This window comes from Ananas comosus, linkage group 12 (assembly GCF_001540865.1).
Source record: "Ananas comosus cultivar F153 linkage group 12, ASM154086v1, whole genome shotgun sequence".
Taxonomy (NCBI): Eukaryota; Viridiplantae; Streptophyta; class Magnoliopsida; order Poales; family Bromeliaceae; genus Ananas; species Ananas comosus.
This window is the reverse complement of record NC_033632.1, coordinates 5492287-5510023: the sequence shown is the minus strand read 5'-3', so window position 1 is coordinate 5510023 and position 17737 is coordinate 5492287. Positions and strand designations below refer to the sequence as shown.

General features: G+C 34.0%; 1 protein-coding gene across 1 annotated transcript; it reads right to left on the bottom strand.

Annotated features, from left to right (window-relative positions):
• LOC109718678 lies at window positions 14434–16824 on the bottom strand. Its single transcript, XM_020245021.1, has 2 exons — window positions 16747–16824; window positions 14434–16370 (listed from the first exon to the last, which is right to left on the bottom strand). The coding sequence occupies exon 2, from the start codon at window positions 16364–16366 to the stop codon at window positions 15683–15685; it is 684 nt and encodes a 227-aa protein (XP_020100610.1). The 5' UTR covers window positions 16367–16370; window positions 16747–16824; the 3' UTR covers window positions 14434–15682.

Below are 17737 nucleotides of genomic sequence, written 5' to 3'. Positions count from 1 at the left end.
TGAATTTCATACAATTATATTGTGTTTGTACTACATGCGAGTGGCGTTAAGCACATATCAAAAGAATGTGTTAAAACTAATAATCACCTAATATTTAAATCTAGATTGTACTTGTTAGCTGCATCTTTAATACGTGAATTTCGTACAATTATATTGGATTTGTGCTATATGCTGGTGGCGTTAAGCACATATGAAAAGAATGTGTTAAAAATAATAATCCCCTATTAGATACAAAATTTATGTATTGTATGTACAGTATGTGCATCTGGTAGTTTAAAATTTTAGATTGGATTTGAGCCATTTATCATTATGCGTCTTGGAGACCGTCCCAGTTTCAGTAAGTGCATGGTTGGTGAAAATCTTAAAGCTCTACAAATGTATAACTCGTTTCTTAATCAAATTTATACAATCTTCATAATGGGTTATCACATATGAAAGTAAATAAAATGTATTTTAATTTATTACACCTTTTTAGCAGAAATAATGAATTGAGTTCAGCACACATGAGCTCAAGGTGCTTGTGATATTTTTAACTGTCGGACTATTCTCAAGATCCGTGCATCACAAAGAAAAAGACTTAATGGAATACATTTTATTGTATGAATTTTGAAACGATTCGACAGTTAAAAAATTGCAAACATAAATATTTTTGTTCTTTAAAATTTGCTGAAGTTCAACTTCAGAAATAATAATATATTTTATCTACCAACCAAATAAATAAGCTTTGTGTCACGGAATAAAGCGAAATCCCAGTGTCTAGCCTGTGCGGCGCTCTCTTTCCTTCGCGAAGTGAGCAAGCTTGCCTCTCAACTCGTTAAGTCAGGATTTACTCGCCCTAAGACTGACTAAGTACAAGAGAGAAAAGAGTTTGAGGAATGTTTCGTATATGGATAAGAAGAAGATTATAACTCATTTTCTAATAAGAGGAGATGGAAGCCACAACTTTATATAGATCGCTCGCCATTCAGGCTATAAATGAAAAAGACACCAAGTGGCGTATAATTACAAGACAGAGAAGGAGAATAGCTACCAGCTCCCAAAACTATGACTATACATCCGCACCATTGGTTTTGAGATCCGCATAGAGGGTTCTAAAACGCTCAAGAGAAATTTTAGACAGAATACTTTCTTAGAAATTAAGTCACTATAAAAAAATATTTTGGCTGTGACATTTGCCTCTCTTTTTTTTTTCTTTTTTTTTTTTTTAATGTTTTTATTCGAAGTGGGCGATAGCGTATACCACGAAAGGTCCCTACGATGGGGCGGAAGGAGTCATCGATATGTGGGACATCCACGTGGAGCCAAATGAATTTTCCAGCAATTTCATCCTTGTCGCGAGTACCGCAGGCAAAGCAAGGGCGCCGCGCAATAAACCTCCGCAAAACGTACAAAATGTGATCGCAGCTGGATGGACGGTCAGATCTTCTTCTCTTTTTAATTAACTTTACTTTTCGCGATGGAAAATGCCTAGGTTAATCAGGTCCGTCAATCTCGATCTGATTCTTCAATATTTTTTATTGGATTAATTACACCGTTCCCCAACCTTAGCCCTGAATTTTACTTTGGTCTTTAACTTCTTCTTTTTTTTTCTTTTTTTTTTTTTTTTTTTTTTTTTTTTTTTTTTTTTTTGTGTTTGGCAATACCTTTCGGTTTTACTATAATTATTACGTCTGGGCCGGTAAAAAAAATATTAAAATTAACGAAATTAGCACATTAGCACATATTTGGCATTCTTTTATATGTCAATTTTGATTCCTAAACTTTGCACATTTTTCACTTTAGTCTCTAAAAATACAAATTCAAAGTTTTAAATTTAAATTTAAAATTAATGTTACAATTAAAATTTTAAACCAACGATAAATTAGAATATTGAATTTTAATTTAAAGGTACAAATTTGATTTAAAGCTGAATTAAAATTTTGAATTGAAATACAAATTTTAAATTGAATCTAAATTTTGAATCAAACTTAAAATTTTGATTTTGATTTTAATTTTTCAAATTGCATTTAAAATAAAAATTTAAAAAACTGAAATTTAAATTAAATTTGAAATCTAAATTTAAATTTAAATTTATATTCAAAATTTTGATTTTAAATTTTAAATTTGAATTCAAAATTTAAATTTAAATTTATATTCAAAATTTTGATTTTAAATTTTAAATTTGAATTCAAAATTTAAATTTAAATTTATGATTTTATTCCATTTCCAAATTTGAATTTAAACTTTGAAATTCACATTTTGAATTTGAAATTCGAAATCAAAGTTTGAAATTAAAGTAAAATTATAATTTAAAATGTGAATTTTGATTTAAAATTAAAAACAAAATCAAAATTTAAATTTGAATGCAAAATCAAAAATTTTAATTAAAATATTGTTGTAAATTTATAACTTAATTCAAAATATAATTTAAAATTAAAATTAAAATTTAAAAGTTGGGGATCCAAGTAAAAATTGATGCAAATGTTTGGGACTAATGATGTAAGTAAATCTTGTATAATTAGTTGGCGCTGACATGGCTCCTCCTGGTGGTGCTGACGTAGCATTTTTTATTGATTTTAACACTTATCTCACGACTGAAATTTAATTGTGATGAAATCGATAGATTAGGAACGTGATTGCAAAAAAAAAAAATGTTGGAGATCAAATTAAAAAACGGTGTAAAGATTAAGAACCAATGGAGTAATAAACTCATTTTTTATTCCTATTTTTTTTTTTACCATTGAGTCCTTAGTATCTTTGCATTCTTTGTGTCAAAAAATTCATCGGTTATGAAGAAAATATTTCAAAAATATTTCAAAAGCAGGATAAAAATTTCGTGCCATTGCACTAATTTCGTCTCTACCAAAAACTATTTCAAAATTTTATTTTCTGATTAAAAAAAATACTTCTCATTACTTTGGTTTTCATAAAAAATAGTTTTTTTGGATAATTTTTTTTCCTGATTTTATACAAAACAAATATTTTCGTTTGCCAATTTTTATTCAGAAGATGAGAACTATGAAAATGAGATTCTTTTAATGAATATTTTTTTTCTAAAAAATAACTTTTTAGAATTTTTTGAGAAACACCCTTGTGAAAAAGCAGGATGAAAATTTTCCAAGAAAAAAGATTTTTATGGAAATTTGTTTTTTCAGATTTTCACTCATTTAGTTTTAAGAAAAACTAATATTTTGAAAAAAATTATATTTTGTGAAAAACTAGTATTTTTATTTTTTGAAAAAACTTGGAAAATGAAAGTACTAAATTTTATGAAATCTAAAAACAGTAAAAATATCTAATTTTTCTTAGAGCCAAACGGACGAAAACTAGGAAGGACTTTTCTAGTTTGGGTCCTTAGAAAAAAAACCCGAGAAAACTTGTTTGGGGTGAAAAAAAAAAAGTTCTGTGTGTTTGGTTTGCAAGAAAAATAGATTTTTGAAAAATTATTTTCTATATTTCACATACAATTTTCTTTTTTATTTTTCAAACTTTTTTTGAAAATCGAAAATATTTTTCTTATTGACGTTTACAGGAGTAAAAAAAAAAAATTTCTCTCTTCTAATATATTAATATATGTTTATCATTCAACCATCATTATATGCATCTTTCACCATCGTATCTATCTCCCAAAGCTGTGTAGCATAATTATTTCAATCTTTTATCCATTGTGCCAACCATCTCCATCATCTGTCTAAAACTATTTTATTTGTACCATAATATACTCAAAATTATAATTATTTTTATTTATTTATTTATTATTATATTATAAACAGTTTGTAAGTATCATGTAAAACTTTTTTTTTATTCCGTCGAACCAAACAACAAAAACTAAGAAAAAAATTTCAAATTTTCTTTTCTCTGAATACAGTTTTCTACTATTTTTCAAAGAACCAAATAGACCCTACATTTTTTTTTTTCTCATAAACCTTTTTTTTTATCAGACTATTCCAAAGAACAAAGCAGCCCCATCCTCAGAAATCATGGAAAAGTTTAAGGACAAAATGGTTTTTCTTTGAAAACCCAATTTTCAATTTTTCACCAGCTTGGTTTAAAATAATTTATTTTTTTTTTAAATTTTTGTTTATATTTTATAAAAAAATTAATGTTTTCATTTTTAAAAGAAAATTTTAAAAAAATACTAGGTTTCTTAAATTTTGGAAAAAAATTTAAAAAAACTAGTTTTTCTTGAAATTATATAGAAGAAAAATTAGAAAGAAGGGTTTTTTTAAAAAAATTCTGTATAGACTACCTTAATGCGCTGAGCTTTCATACAATTTTTTCTCCTTTAACAACACGGAGAAATTAACATCAAAAAACAACACAGAAAATCTTTAACACGGATGATTTCACTGTTTGTCATAAAATTGAAAGAGATTATATGCAGCGTTTGGTTTGGGAACATGGGAGAATAAGTCCTTGTTCCTCTCTTTATTTCCAAACGTAAATTTCTATATCCGAAAGTAGTAGTTTTTGGATCTCTAAAATAAGCTAGTATAATCCGGTATAAGTCCGAAACTAGTATTCCATGCACCTTTTTTCTTAGAACAAACTTGTTCCCAAGTGGGAACAAGATTAATTAAAATAAAAATTTAATTTTAATTATTATGATATTAAATTATTAATTAATCTAATTAGTATATTTAAATCATTATTCATTGCTTAATAATAAAGTTATTAATTTATTTATTACTTAGTATTAATTAGCTAATTAATTATTAATAATTTAATATATTTATTATCCATAAACTAATATTTATATTAATCAACTATTAATATTTTTATTAATCTAATTAATTTATTTTACTAGTTATCTGCCTAAAATAATTTACTAATTAATTGAAAAGTTAAATTATTTTTTATAATTAATTAATTAATCGATTTTTATTATCTTATACAATATTCATAGTTAATAAATTTATTAATTTATTAAATTATTTTTAATTATTATTTTGATGTAAATTAATTAGACAAAGTATTTTAATCTGAAATTATAATTCTTATTCATCTTGTTTCAATCTAACCATTCAAATACCATTTACCTTATTTAAATGAACAATCTAATTTTCTTCCAAACACTAAATTGGTCTGGTTATTGTTTATATCTGAATTTATACCTACTAGTTCTGAAATAAATAGTTCTTACTTATATCTGAACCAAAAGCAGCTATAGAGTATATCTCTTATTTGTTAAGAAAAGATGATTCATTTTGCGTTAGGCAAGGGTTCTCACTACGTATATGTTGTGTTGTATTTTGCAGGCCAATCCTCTTCTCTACGGAGATACAAAACCAAGATTGTACTTGGCCTGGACTGTAAGTCCTTTCCTAATATTTCTTCTGTGTGAGATAAGTACAAAGACCCCCTAAACTATACCACTTTTGATAACATACTACTGAATTTAAACTTTACCACTTAGAGCTCATAAATTTGTTAATTTCAAATGTATCTCTCTCCAGGTGAAATTACTAATTAAAGAGTCATTTTGATCGTATATCTCGCAGATAATTTTGTATATTTTTAAAAAATTTAAAAAGTTTTTCTTTTCTAGTTATGACAATTAAGAATTGAAATCGAAAAATGGGTCCTATCATTAATTTTTAATGTCTTTTTCCTATATATGTTAATATAAAAGAAATGTATGTTTTCGTGTTTTAAAGCTTTACAAAATTATATATATAATATAAGTAATTAAAAACAGACATCTAATTAGTAACTTACATTGAGGGGAAGAGCCTACAAAAATATTTTCATAAAGCTTATAGGATTTAGTTGTCGGAACTAAAAGTTCAAATATACAACTATAAAATGCTATAGTTGAGAAGATATGTTTTCATTTTTCGATCTGTTGTTATTTTTTTAATAAAATAATAACCATGATTACCTTCAAGGCTTCAAAAAGGATAAAATTGCTTTCGTCGTTCTCCAATAAAAGAAAAAAGATAATATTTTAGTTTTCAGACTTTTAATTTTTTTATTACAATTCTTAATTTTAAAATTTTTAATTGATTTAATTAAATTTTGCTGTCGCGACTGGCGCACTGTAATTAACGGTACTAATGTACGCAGCATTGGCGTATAATGATGCATCTCCGTCGTGCCACCATGGCTAATGCCATGGTATTCGTTTGGGGGTGGCAATTCCCCTTGTTGTTTGCGAGCGAGCTCATGTTCAGCTCAAAATAAGCTCAAAATAACAGAGCTCGTTGTTCGCGAGCGAGCGAGCTCGTTTCGTAAACAACCTAAATACGAGCTGAGTTTTTCGGCTTATTTAATAAACGAATCAACAATACAAGTTAGGATCAGCTCGCTCGTGTTCAGCTTGATAATGGCTCGAATACATATATATATATATACTATATATATATATATTATATAATATATATATATATATATATATAAATTTGATTTTTAGTCCAACCTAATATAATATAAACCCAACTCAATATAAAAATAACAATTTATGTGTAAAGTTTCAACCAATAAATTAAAATTTAACGGAAAAATCTCGAAAATTTATATCCTATATATATATATATATATATATATATATTATATATATATATTATATATATATATCATTTCTAATCTTTTAGCTTTTGTTCGTGAGCTAGCTCGTGTTCGGCTCATTAATAAACGAGGCGAACACGAGCTGAATTTTTTGGCTTGATATTTTAATGAGCTAGCTCGTGTCGTTCATTAATAAACGAGACAAACACGAGCTGAATTTTTTGGCTTGATATTTTAATGAGCCAGCTCGAGATCGCTCGTTTATGAAAGTGAGCCGAACATGAGCCAGTCCTAGCTTGCTCGTTCGTGTTCGGCTCATTGACATCCCTACATTATAGTAACAAAATAATATAAACAATAACAAATTTTGGAAACTTATAAATGTGATCCTTTTCTGTATATCAAGGCCTCTTTTTTAAATACTATAAATCAAATAATTTATTATTCTAAAAATTTAAACTATCAAAAATTTAGTTCTAAATGACAGTGACATTAACAGACGGTGGGACATTTTCAGCATGCTAACCCGTTACTTGCTCTCAAAAAATCATGATCATGCGTTTACCGGCTGTTTAGTACGTACACTTTGTCGCATTGATGTTTGCACTTTAAAAAGTAAGAGCTAATGTAGATGGATTGTTGGTGGGGTGCAGAACGACGCTCAAGGGCACAAGACTTGCTGGAATTTTGACTGCGGTGGATTCATCCAGACTAGTGATCATCTCGTCTTTGGCGCTACTCCTCCGTCTGCCTCCCAACCGGGCGGTATAGCAGTATCCATCGCAGTTGGCATTCACCGGGCAAGTACTCTAGCTAAAATTTATAAAACAGCACCGTTCTCTGACAACTCAAACTATCTTTCATTCATTCATAAACAATACATGGCTGCCTGGGCGCACAACTGTGTTTGCAGGATGGCGCGCTACCCAAGTGGTGGATCGCATTCGGTGACGAGGACGTTGGTTACATCCTCGACGACAGTTTCAGCGACTTCGGGCAGGCCGATTACACCATGTGGGGAGGGCTGGTCAAAACCACCAATCCCGGGGGGAAGCACACAACCACGCAGATGGGAAGCGGCCGCAACGTAGATTCCGGCGTCAAATTTGCAGGCATGATCCGCGAATATTTAACCGTAGGCTTCACCGGTGAGCTAATTTACGCCCCGCCGTCGGGCAGCGTAGTGACTCATCCGAAATGCTACGGCTATAAGGGATTGGGAGAAGCAAAAAACCATTTCGGATATTACATACTCTACGGGGGCCCTGGTGGCCCTAGCTGTGATAAGTAGGGGTGCTTGGCGAAAAAGAAAATATTATCGGATGTTAATTTGTTTTTTTTTTTCTTTTGGATGTTAATGTGTTTGTCTATTAAGTGCAGATTTGTAAATATGATTTGCCAAATAATGTGAATACAACCTACGTACTCTTCCGCCGAGAGGAGTGACTAATAATATTTTTTCCTGGTTTCTCCCATTTAATTCAATTGCACATTTTAAGTTTATAAAAAAAAAAACCCTCAAGCTCAAACATAAGAAAAAGTATTAAATATAAAATAAAAAAACATAGATCATTCTCTCTGGTAGTGATAAAAAATATTTAGATTTTGATTGTTCTCCCTCAATGATGATTCGCCTTTTTTGTCTAATCTCTGTATTCTAGCTAATTCAGTTTTCCGATTCATCCAGGTCGTCATGTTACAAACATTTGGTTCATGTTAATTACTCTAGATCTCAATAATTACTTATTTGATTTCTCAAAACAAAAAAATAATTATCTTACTTGAAAAAGCATCTTAAACGTTCTTCGAACATACGGTTCTCGAAGGCTATTTTCGCAGGTTTAGATGATATACGTTATCCTGAATTTATTTCTAACGAGAAGAATACTCTTATTCTGAATCCAACATTTTTTCTGTGGCGTAGTCAACTTGATACCCTTGTGATCTGATTGACCAACTCTGTTATTTCCTTTGAAGTTGTACATGCAGCATGTTTATAATCCTTATGGCAAAAGTAATGCTCATCAGCAAATATGGAAATCCATTTCTCAACTTTTTGGTGATCTTATGAGTAATATGGGAATATATCCATTTCTCAACTCTTCCTGCAAATCATAGTCAAATTGCGTTCACCAATATTATTTGCACTTGTATGGGATGAACTTAATCTACCAGTATTATTGGCTCGCTTTCGTCGGAGCCTACTCACTCGTATTCAATGTTAATTGTAGGATGGCTTTAGCCATCTTGCTCGTGCTAGTCCCCGCCTTCGTTTTACAATAAGCACCAAATCCATTAATCAATAGTTAGCTGGGCTCTATCTCTAGGATTCTAACTTCTACACTGATACAAATCTCATATATTCTCATACCAGTAATCTGTACTCTTCCTTTATATTTGTAATAAGATCAGTATGGAATTTGGGACACGAGGATAAAAAAAAAAAAACTAACCCTTCTCTAATCTTCCTTTCTATGAAACTCCTTGAAAGTCATTTGCCTTCATGTGATTGAAGAGCAGTGAGGAAAAGGGATGAAAGTCTTATTATGCGATTAATTAAAACATGACAAAATTTTTCAATCTATATGTAGTGTCCCTAGAGTTTAATTGACGGGATGACTAAAGTATCAGCGACTGATTGACACATCTGTAGAGTGTCGGGACGAATCAGAGTCGTTTTGGCACCAAATAGATGCGAGATCGGACTCGGCGCACTCAAATAAGCCAAAACTGAAGTTCTGATAGTTTAGAGCACCTAGAAATGGTTTAGGGCGCCCAGAAATGGTTTAGGGCACCTAGATCATAAGTGTTGTGTTGTATTAGATACTGAAATCATTTCGGACCTTATTTAGGGTGCCCGGAAGTTGGATTCGAAAGTTCACTTCGTGAATAACGATTGTGTTGACACGTGTGCTGCAGTAGGTGAGGTCCGCCGGACCACGTTAGGGCACACCAGACCGTCGGACGGAGGAATCGATGTGCGGTGTGTGCAGGCTGGAAGTTCTGCGCGCCCATAACTGGGTTTAGGGCGCCTGAATCTTGAATTTCTTGTAAAGAAACAAGTTAGCAGTGTATGTTCTTGAGGCTTATTGCACCTAACCCCTACTTCTATAAAAGGATGTGGACGTCCCTTGAGAGTTCTTTTCGCCTCTTCTTCACAGGGAGCCTACAATTTTGCATCTTAGCCCATTCAAACCTTCAAATTTCCACTTTTGGTATTGAGGACTTGGAAATTCAGCAGGATTCCAGCAACGACTCTTGGAGTTTTGGCTCGTGTACGGTCTAGAGCATTCAAATTCTGTGAAACTTGATTTGGAGGATTGTGGACTCGTGGGAGAGTATGTGAAACCAATTTAACAGCAAGTAATTGAGGTTAGTATGATCAAATTGCTGTTTTCTTAGAATTTTGGTGTTCTTGAGCTGAAATTGAGGTTTTCATGGTGTTTTTGGATCCGATTGTCTTGGTAGCTGGAATTTTGAAGTGGGAGTTGGTTTTCCATCATGCTCTACTAGTTTAGAAGCTTTTCCCGCCTAAATTCGAGATTTGAGAGGTGAGTTTTAGCTCCGGTTTGGGCTAATTAAGCTTATTTTCTGATTTTGGGAGTTTTGATGGACTTCTTGAATTTTTTAGTTTAGATTTTTACGGAAAGCTTATTGATGAATTTGGATTAATTCTCCACTCTATTTGGAAGGTTTTTGACCCATCCTCACTGATTATAAGCTAGAATTCTCATATTTGAGTTGAGTAACATGTTTGCTTAAGTACTGAAGTTCTGGATGCAGGTTCGTCTGAGCATCCAGAAGTGGGTCCAAATTGGTGTGAAGGCTTTTTGGTGATCATTTCAAACTCAAATTTGATGAGGAACCTGAGAAATTATTCTTAAGCATCTAGACGTGAATTGGGTGAAGTTTCACTTCATTTGGACTTCAGAATTGGATTTAATCCCATGTTGAACTCGTATAGGTGGAAGCTGCCAACTTGCTGTTCTGGACTCCTGATCTGGGCACCCAGAAGTTGGCGCAGGAGGATCCAGATCTTGACAGCAACCTGGTTTGGCTTGTGTTGAGGCTGATTTTTTGCAGGGTCTTCTCCAATGACTTATTGCCTTAATTTGTTGGAGTCGCGTTTAAGGTGAGTTAATGTTATCCGAAACCTTCGAAATTCCTCATAAGTATTCGAAACCTCAGCATGTATAGTTTTGCATATAATCATCCCATTTAATAGCTCAAATTGTAGATTTGCATGTTATAGATGAAATCTAAGTTTTAGAGCATGCTTAACTAGTTTATAATGATTATTATCTGCTGAAATGGAATTTGATTTAGGAGAAAATATATTAACCTACACCTGTCACTTTTCGAAAAGTTAACAGATTTAACTTCAGCAGCTGATTTTTCTTTTGTATCACCACTGTTAGTGCGTCATGAATATTTAGACTAGTGTAAATTGAGATTACGCTCATACTGAGGGGCCGAGCTCATTTTTACAGCAGAGTTAGGTTGTTTTGTATTGTCGGATACCGTCGGGGCTGACGGTGGACCCAGATTCTTACATCTTGTATCAGATTGTGCCAAGGGCACATGAGCCTTAGTTGTTGGACTAGTTTGACCCATTTGTATTGATTGTGCCTATGTGAGCCTGATTGGGCTCGATAGAGACACGCTTGTATACTCGGTTGGGTCGCACCCACGAGTGCCACTCCGAAGTGAGGCTTTTTTAGTGCTGACGTCGCAGTAGTCCGGTTTGGGCAGTTTTCTTGGACCGGCCACCGCCGTGGGTGGTGTGCGGTGTAATTTGGGCGCAGGCTAGACTGACCAGTTGGCGGTCCCTTGAGATTGGGTCAGTTGTGGCTGATTTGTAGTTAGTGATGCATTTATACGTCTACAAAAAGCATGGTCTATATATATATATATATATAGCGGTGAAAAACTCGATAGCACCAGCACTGGGTGCTATCGATAGTATCCCAGCTGGACTCATATAGAACTAGGATGGAATACTATCAATAGCACCAAGTTGTTGTTGCTATTAGTTTTTTAGCCCTTGGATTGAGAAATGTGCGGTTAGGATGATGTGGCCCCCTAGAGTTGAGTGGGTGGGTGGTTGGTTAAATAGTATAATCTAATGGGTAAACATAATCAAAGAGGTTAATCTAAAGACAGAAAACTTGATAGCACAAAGTGCTTGGTACTATCGATAGCATAGCAGCCGGACTCCATATATATATATATATATATATATATATATATATATATATATAGAGAGAGAGAGAGAGAGAGAGAGAGAGAGAGAGAGAGAGAGAGAGTAGGTCTTGTGTGCTATTAGGTGTGCTATTAGGAGCACGGAGGCCTCCGTGCTCCTAAGCCGTTTTCGATGATGGAGCTTCCGAATCGACGATCGGCTCCGTTAGACTTGATCTAGCGTATTTGAAGTATCTAGAAAATAAATTTTGCGATTTTTCGATATCATTTACCTAGCGATCAAAAGGGTTCAAAATCAACGGCTGAAAATGAAAATCTCACAAAAAATGGTGATATAGCATTAAAATTTTCGATCAAAGATATTGATCTTATTGTAAATAGTATAAAGAATTTTCTATCAAAATTTCATCTGATTTGAATACTTCTACACCATTAAACTTGCAAACGATATACATCAACCACTAAAAATTGTTGATTTTGAACCCTTTCGATCGCTAGGAAAATGATACCGAAAAATCACAAAAATTATTTCTAGATAGTTCAAATATGCTAGATCAAGTCTAACAGAACCGATCATCGATTCGGAAACTCTATCATCGAAAACGGCTTAGGAGCACGAAAACCTCCGTGCTCCTAATAGCACACAAGACCTACTATATATATATAGAGAGAGAGAGAGAGTCCGGCTATTATACTCTTATGAGTACGATCGCTCTTGTACTCATAAGTTGTTTTCGATGATAGAGCTTCCGAATCGATGATCCATACCGTTAAACATTATCTAGAGCATTTAAACTTCTAGAAATAAAATTTCATAATTTTTCGACATCATTTACCTTACGATCAAAAGCTTACAAAATTGACAATTTTTAACGGCCGGTATGAGATATTTGCTAGTTTAACGGTGTAAAAGAATTGAAATATGTTGAATTTTTGATAAAAAATTCTATTCACTACCTAGAAAAAGATCAATAACTTCGATCTTAAATTGAAGGATCCGATCATCCATTTTTAGGACGTCGTTCGATTTTAACCGTTCATTTTATGCCCGTTTGATGGACTTTATTATGATTTCGAAAAATTACGAAATTTATTTCTTTTGAAGTTTCAAATACTCTAGATCATATTTAACGGACTGGATCGTCGATTCGAAAGCCTTATTATCGAAAATAACTTATGAGTACGAAGGGCCCAATACTCATAAAAGTATAGTAGCCCTACTCTCTCTCTCACACACACACACTCTCTCTCTCTCTCTCTNAAAGTATAGTAGCCCTACTCTCTCTCACACACTCTCTCTCTCTCTCTCTCTCTCTCTCTCTCTCTCTCTATATATATATATATATATATATATATATATATATATATATATATATAGAGTCCGGCTACTATACTCTTATGAGTACGATCGCCCTCGTACTCATAAGTTTTTTTTTATGATAGAGCTTTCGAATCAACGATCCATACCGTTGAACATTATCTAGAGCATTTAAAATTTCTAGAAATCAAATTTTATAATTTTTCGACATCATTTACCTTACGGTCAAAAGCTCACAAAATTGACAATTTTTAATGGCCGGTATGAGATATTTGCTACTTTAATGGTGTAAAAGAATTGAAATATGTTGAATTTTTGATAAAAAAATTGTAAGTTTTGAGGAGCCCTAAGATCTATCTAGATTGTATCAAACACCTAGAGGGGGGTGAATAAGTGTAATGGCCAAAAACCACAAATCTCAATGCGATAAAAGTAAATGCGAAAAATAAAAATCACACCGAGATTTACGTGGAAAAACTCCAATTTGGAGTAAAAAGCCCACGTGACCAATACGCGAAAAAAATAATTCACTAAGAGAAAAGATTACAAGGTGATTACCGACTCCACGGATTCAACCTCTCTTAACCTCCTATGAATCTCGCGCAATCCTCCGGGTTGTTCACGTCCTCACGTTCGAATCCACGAATGCCTCGCACACGTCCGAATTTGCGAACGCCACTCGAATCCACGAGCCCACGATCCGAATCCACGAACTGCCTTGATCATGCTGAATCCACGACGTCGCCCATGAAGAATATCATGAATATGGTGATCCTTCTCTTAGAGTATCGATGAAAAACCAGAGAAGAAACTCCAAGCGAAGTTTAGATCAATTCGACATGTAGATAGAGGTTTCAATCCATCGAATTGTCCTAAAAGAGGCTAATTTGTAGAAAATAGGTTTAGCACGAAATCCTAGCCTCTAGGGTTTCTCAAACATGAATTCTCGTGATGCATAATAAGTTAGAGAACCCTAATACCTTATTTATAAACCTTAGAATCAATTGGAGTCGGATTAGAAAGTTTTCAAATTTTTCCACGGAGTACCGATACTAAATGCAGTTGTCACCGATTAACAAAAGACGGAAGGAAAAATTCCTCAGACTGCTTAACCGGTTAACAAATCATGTTGTCACCGGTTAACACATCAGTACCGGTACTCTTTCAGAGCTTCACCGGTTAACAGCTGCAGTTTTCAGAATTTCACAAGTTCGGATTTCTAAAGCTCCAATGCACTTTCTAATCTACTAAACTTTGATTTTCATGATTCTAATGTCTATAACTAAGTATGAATCACCATAACATGAATTGAAAACTTACCTGGGCATCGTGATTCATATCGTGATATATTTCCAATTTCTTCAAATCTTGGATTCTTCGATCTTCGACTATTATGTACCGAACCTTCAAGGCTCCGACTCAATTCACGAAACTTGCTAACACACAATACTTAACAATTTTCCCCTTTGGCAATTTTGTGACAAAACTCATTACATCTTAAATAAAAAACGAAGTTCAATGTCATCACCAAAACATCAAACTTCTCGCGTGCAATCCAAATACAATATGAAGTTCAAAATTACATCAAAACTCCTAAAACAGACTCTATGACTTAGACGCAACTAGGAGTCTCGAAGTCTTCAAGTCCTGCAAAAACCTGCAAAAACACACGATCGAAAATGATGTAGAAATTCACAACCAAGATATTCTTACATTCAAGTTCTTCTCTTCTTCTCCCTCTTTGATCTTCAATTCTTCTCCCACTTTGCTCAGTACATGTCTACCTATGTTCTCCCCTTTTTCATCAAAAATTGCCAAAATAAAGCATATAGAGTAAAAACATACTAGAAAGCAGAAAAATAGTCATGTCATAGGTACAGGCCAAAAAGTAAAGTAGAGCAAAGACAAGCGAAACATAGTCCTAGGAGAAAAAATAAAACAGATATACTAAAGCTCAAAGATGATATCACTCTGTGTCCTCCTCACCATCATCACCATCATCATTATCATCATCTCCATGACCGCCAACATCGGTTGCACCAGTAGTCGGTGGAATAAGTGGATGTGTCGATGTCGATCGAGTATAAGTTGGAAAAACATCGTCGTGTCGACATCCAAGCTTCTCCATAATTCTCTTTATCCCCTTTTCCAACCACTTGAAGCCTTTCTTTAAAGAACTCATCTCACGATGAAGTGATTCTAACGTGACCACTCTCCCTGAGCTCGAGGATCCCTCACGCTCTGCATGTCGAGGTGCGGCACTAGAAGCTGCTCGAGGAGGTCCCTTTGTTTGCTGGAAAGTCTTCAACGTGCTAATTGACTTGGCCAATGTCACTCCATCAATTGGTTCAAGACCATAGTCATATTTGTCACAAGAGACATCTACCCCACTGTCTTGTAGAATCCGCGTAATCAACGTCGGAAATGGTAGTAGCTCTCGCAGCCCGGAAGACTGAATAACGTGCACCATCCTCTGCCACATCAGGAATGGGATGTTGATATTTAATCCATAAGAACTAGCCTATCCCAGCGAATCCTCTTTGTCCCAATGGTTGGCCGCACATTATAGCAGATAATCAAGGATAAAATGTGATATTCCGGCCTTAAGTTCTTTGATTCCACATAAACACGATTTGTCCTGGTTCTGTCTTTGCAAATTGCATGAACGACCGTGTCCTAGTGAGACGATGACTGATAATCTCCCGAGGTGTAGTGGAAACCAGAAGTATCAACATTCAAACCCAACAGCTTGCCAATAGTATGTGGAGTCATAAGAATCCTTTTCTTGTGCACGTAAGTCTCAAACATATACGTCCCTGTCTCCTCGTCCTCGGCAAAAACTTTTCCGTGCATGTAGAACTCCCGAATGAGTTCCACACAAAAAAGTGACCGCGCAGGAATGTGTCCAACAGGCTCAATAGGCGCTCTCTGCAGTAAATGCCCAAAGTGTGGAACCTCTTGAATAAGCTCAGTGAAGTTAACATGACGTTCTCCAATGCACGATTGGCTTGAAAACGCCTTCCTCCGGGTTGTTTGAACCTCCGCAGCATGTTTTGAGCGACTTTCACGCTCACATACTCCGCCCTCTCGTATCACAGGGCCACCTGTGCTTTGCCTAGGAGAAGAACCAACACCCTTTTTCTTACGCGAAGATTCCGGGGCTTTTCCTTTCCCCTTGTCTGGATATTCAGCTGTTTCCTCAGCCTCCTCGTGGGAGCTCGCCCTATAATCCGAATCAAAATCGGATGACTCGTCGGAAGTACGAGTCCTCTTTGATACCCCTCGACGGCCTCGCCCACGACCACGACCACCTCCAGTGGCCATAAGCACCAGAAGAACAATAACCAACGAAAATGCCATTTTCCTATACAAAAAGAACCATTGCATGAACAAATTTCCAATAAAAATCTGTAAAAATAGTGAAAAAATTTCTAATAATACTAGAATGCAAAAGAACACTATTTCTATCAGATTCATGCAAGATTGATCATGAAAAGTGACATTCAACATAAAATCCCGAAATTCCATATATAGCAAGGTACAGATCACAGATCAGCAAAACATAATGAATTATATCATGATCTAAGTGTTCTAGAAGTAAGAATACATGCATGTAAACTGAATCGCAGTAAAAAATTGCAAGAAAAACGATTCAAAATAGAGATCAATCTTTGTCTCGGAGTTCATTCAAAAAACAGCACAAACGCGAGTAAATGAGATGATCCATTCCAAATACTTACAGATCTGAGAAGAAATCGCGTGGATCTGGAGAAGAAGGGCGCTAGGGATTTTTAGAGAGAGAGAGAGGAAGCGATTTGATTTGTTAAAGTAGGAGAAATAAAGCCCGTAACCGATTAATAACCTGCGGTCTACAGTACTGGTACCGGTACGCGGGATTTAGTACCGGTACTAGCTCCCAAATTTTCGAAAAATTGCTTTGTTTTAGTTATAAAATTAATCCAAATTCGAAATTAAATTCATAATAATTAAAAATTGTACTCCAAAAATATCAAGATGAATATAAAATATTACATGATTTCATAATTCATCTAATCATCAAAATTATGTTATCAAAAATGATCTAATGATTCAAAACCATCAAGATGTAACGGTTCATGAAAAATAACTTATAGAAATTTGGCAAAATTGATACCAATTTGTCGCAAAATGTTCAAAATAGAGATTTAACTAATAAAATACCGGGGGTGGCTCTTTGAGCATCTTTTCATCCTACCACCTTATAACACTAAAAATTCTAAAATATGCAAATTTTTTTCCAACCTTTTCGGTTAATCTATTAATCTCCATGTGGTAGCTTCACACACTTACCGGACGACGGGGGTGGTAACTCTTTCCTATATGTGGTGGTAGTTTTCGCACTCCTTTTTGGATGTAACTCTTTCCACATCTTTTAAACACAGGAGTATCTTTTTTCTTTTTTGTTTTTAAATAGTCAAAACTCCTCCTAAATTAGGCAATCTCACAATTGAAAGAAATTTTGACAAATTTTAGTCTATTAGCGAATATCCATTCATCATGATCAACACACAAAACCAAGATAGATTATTCACCAAGAGCTCAAATTTGATTTCAAAATTTTGATGAATATATGCATTAAGAATTCATATAATAATTTATCATCAAAATAATAAAAAGTGGAGTAAAACCGATAATTAATATGAATTTAACTCAAAATGGGTTTTAATTTGCTTAAGGCACTTTAAAAAACTT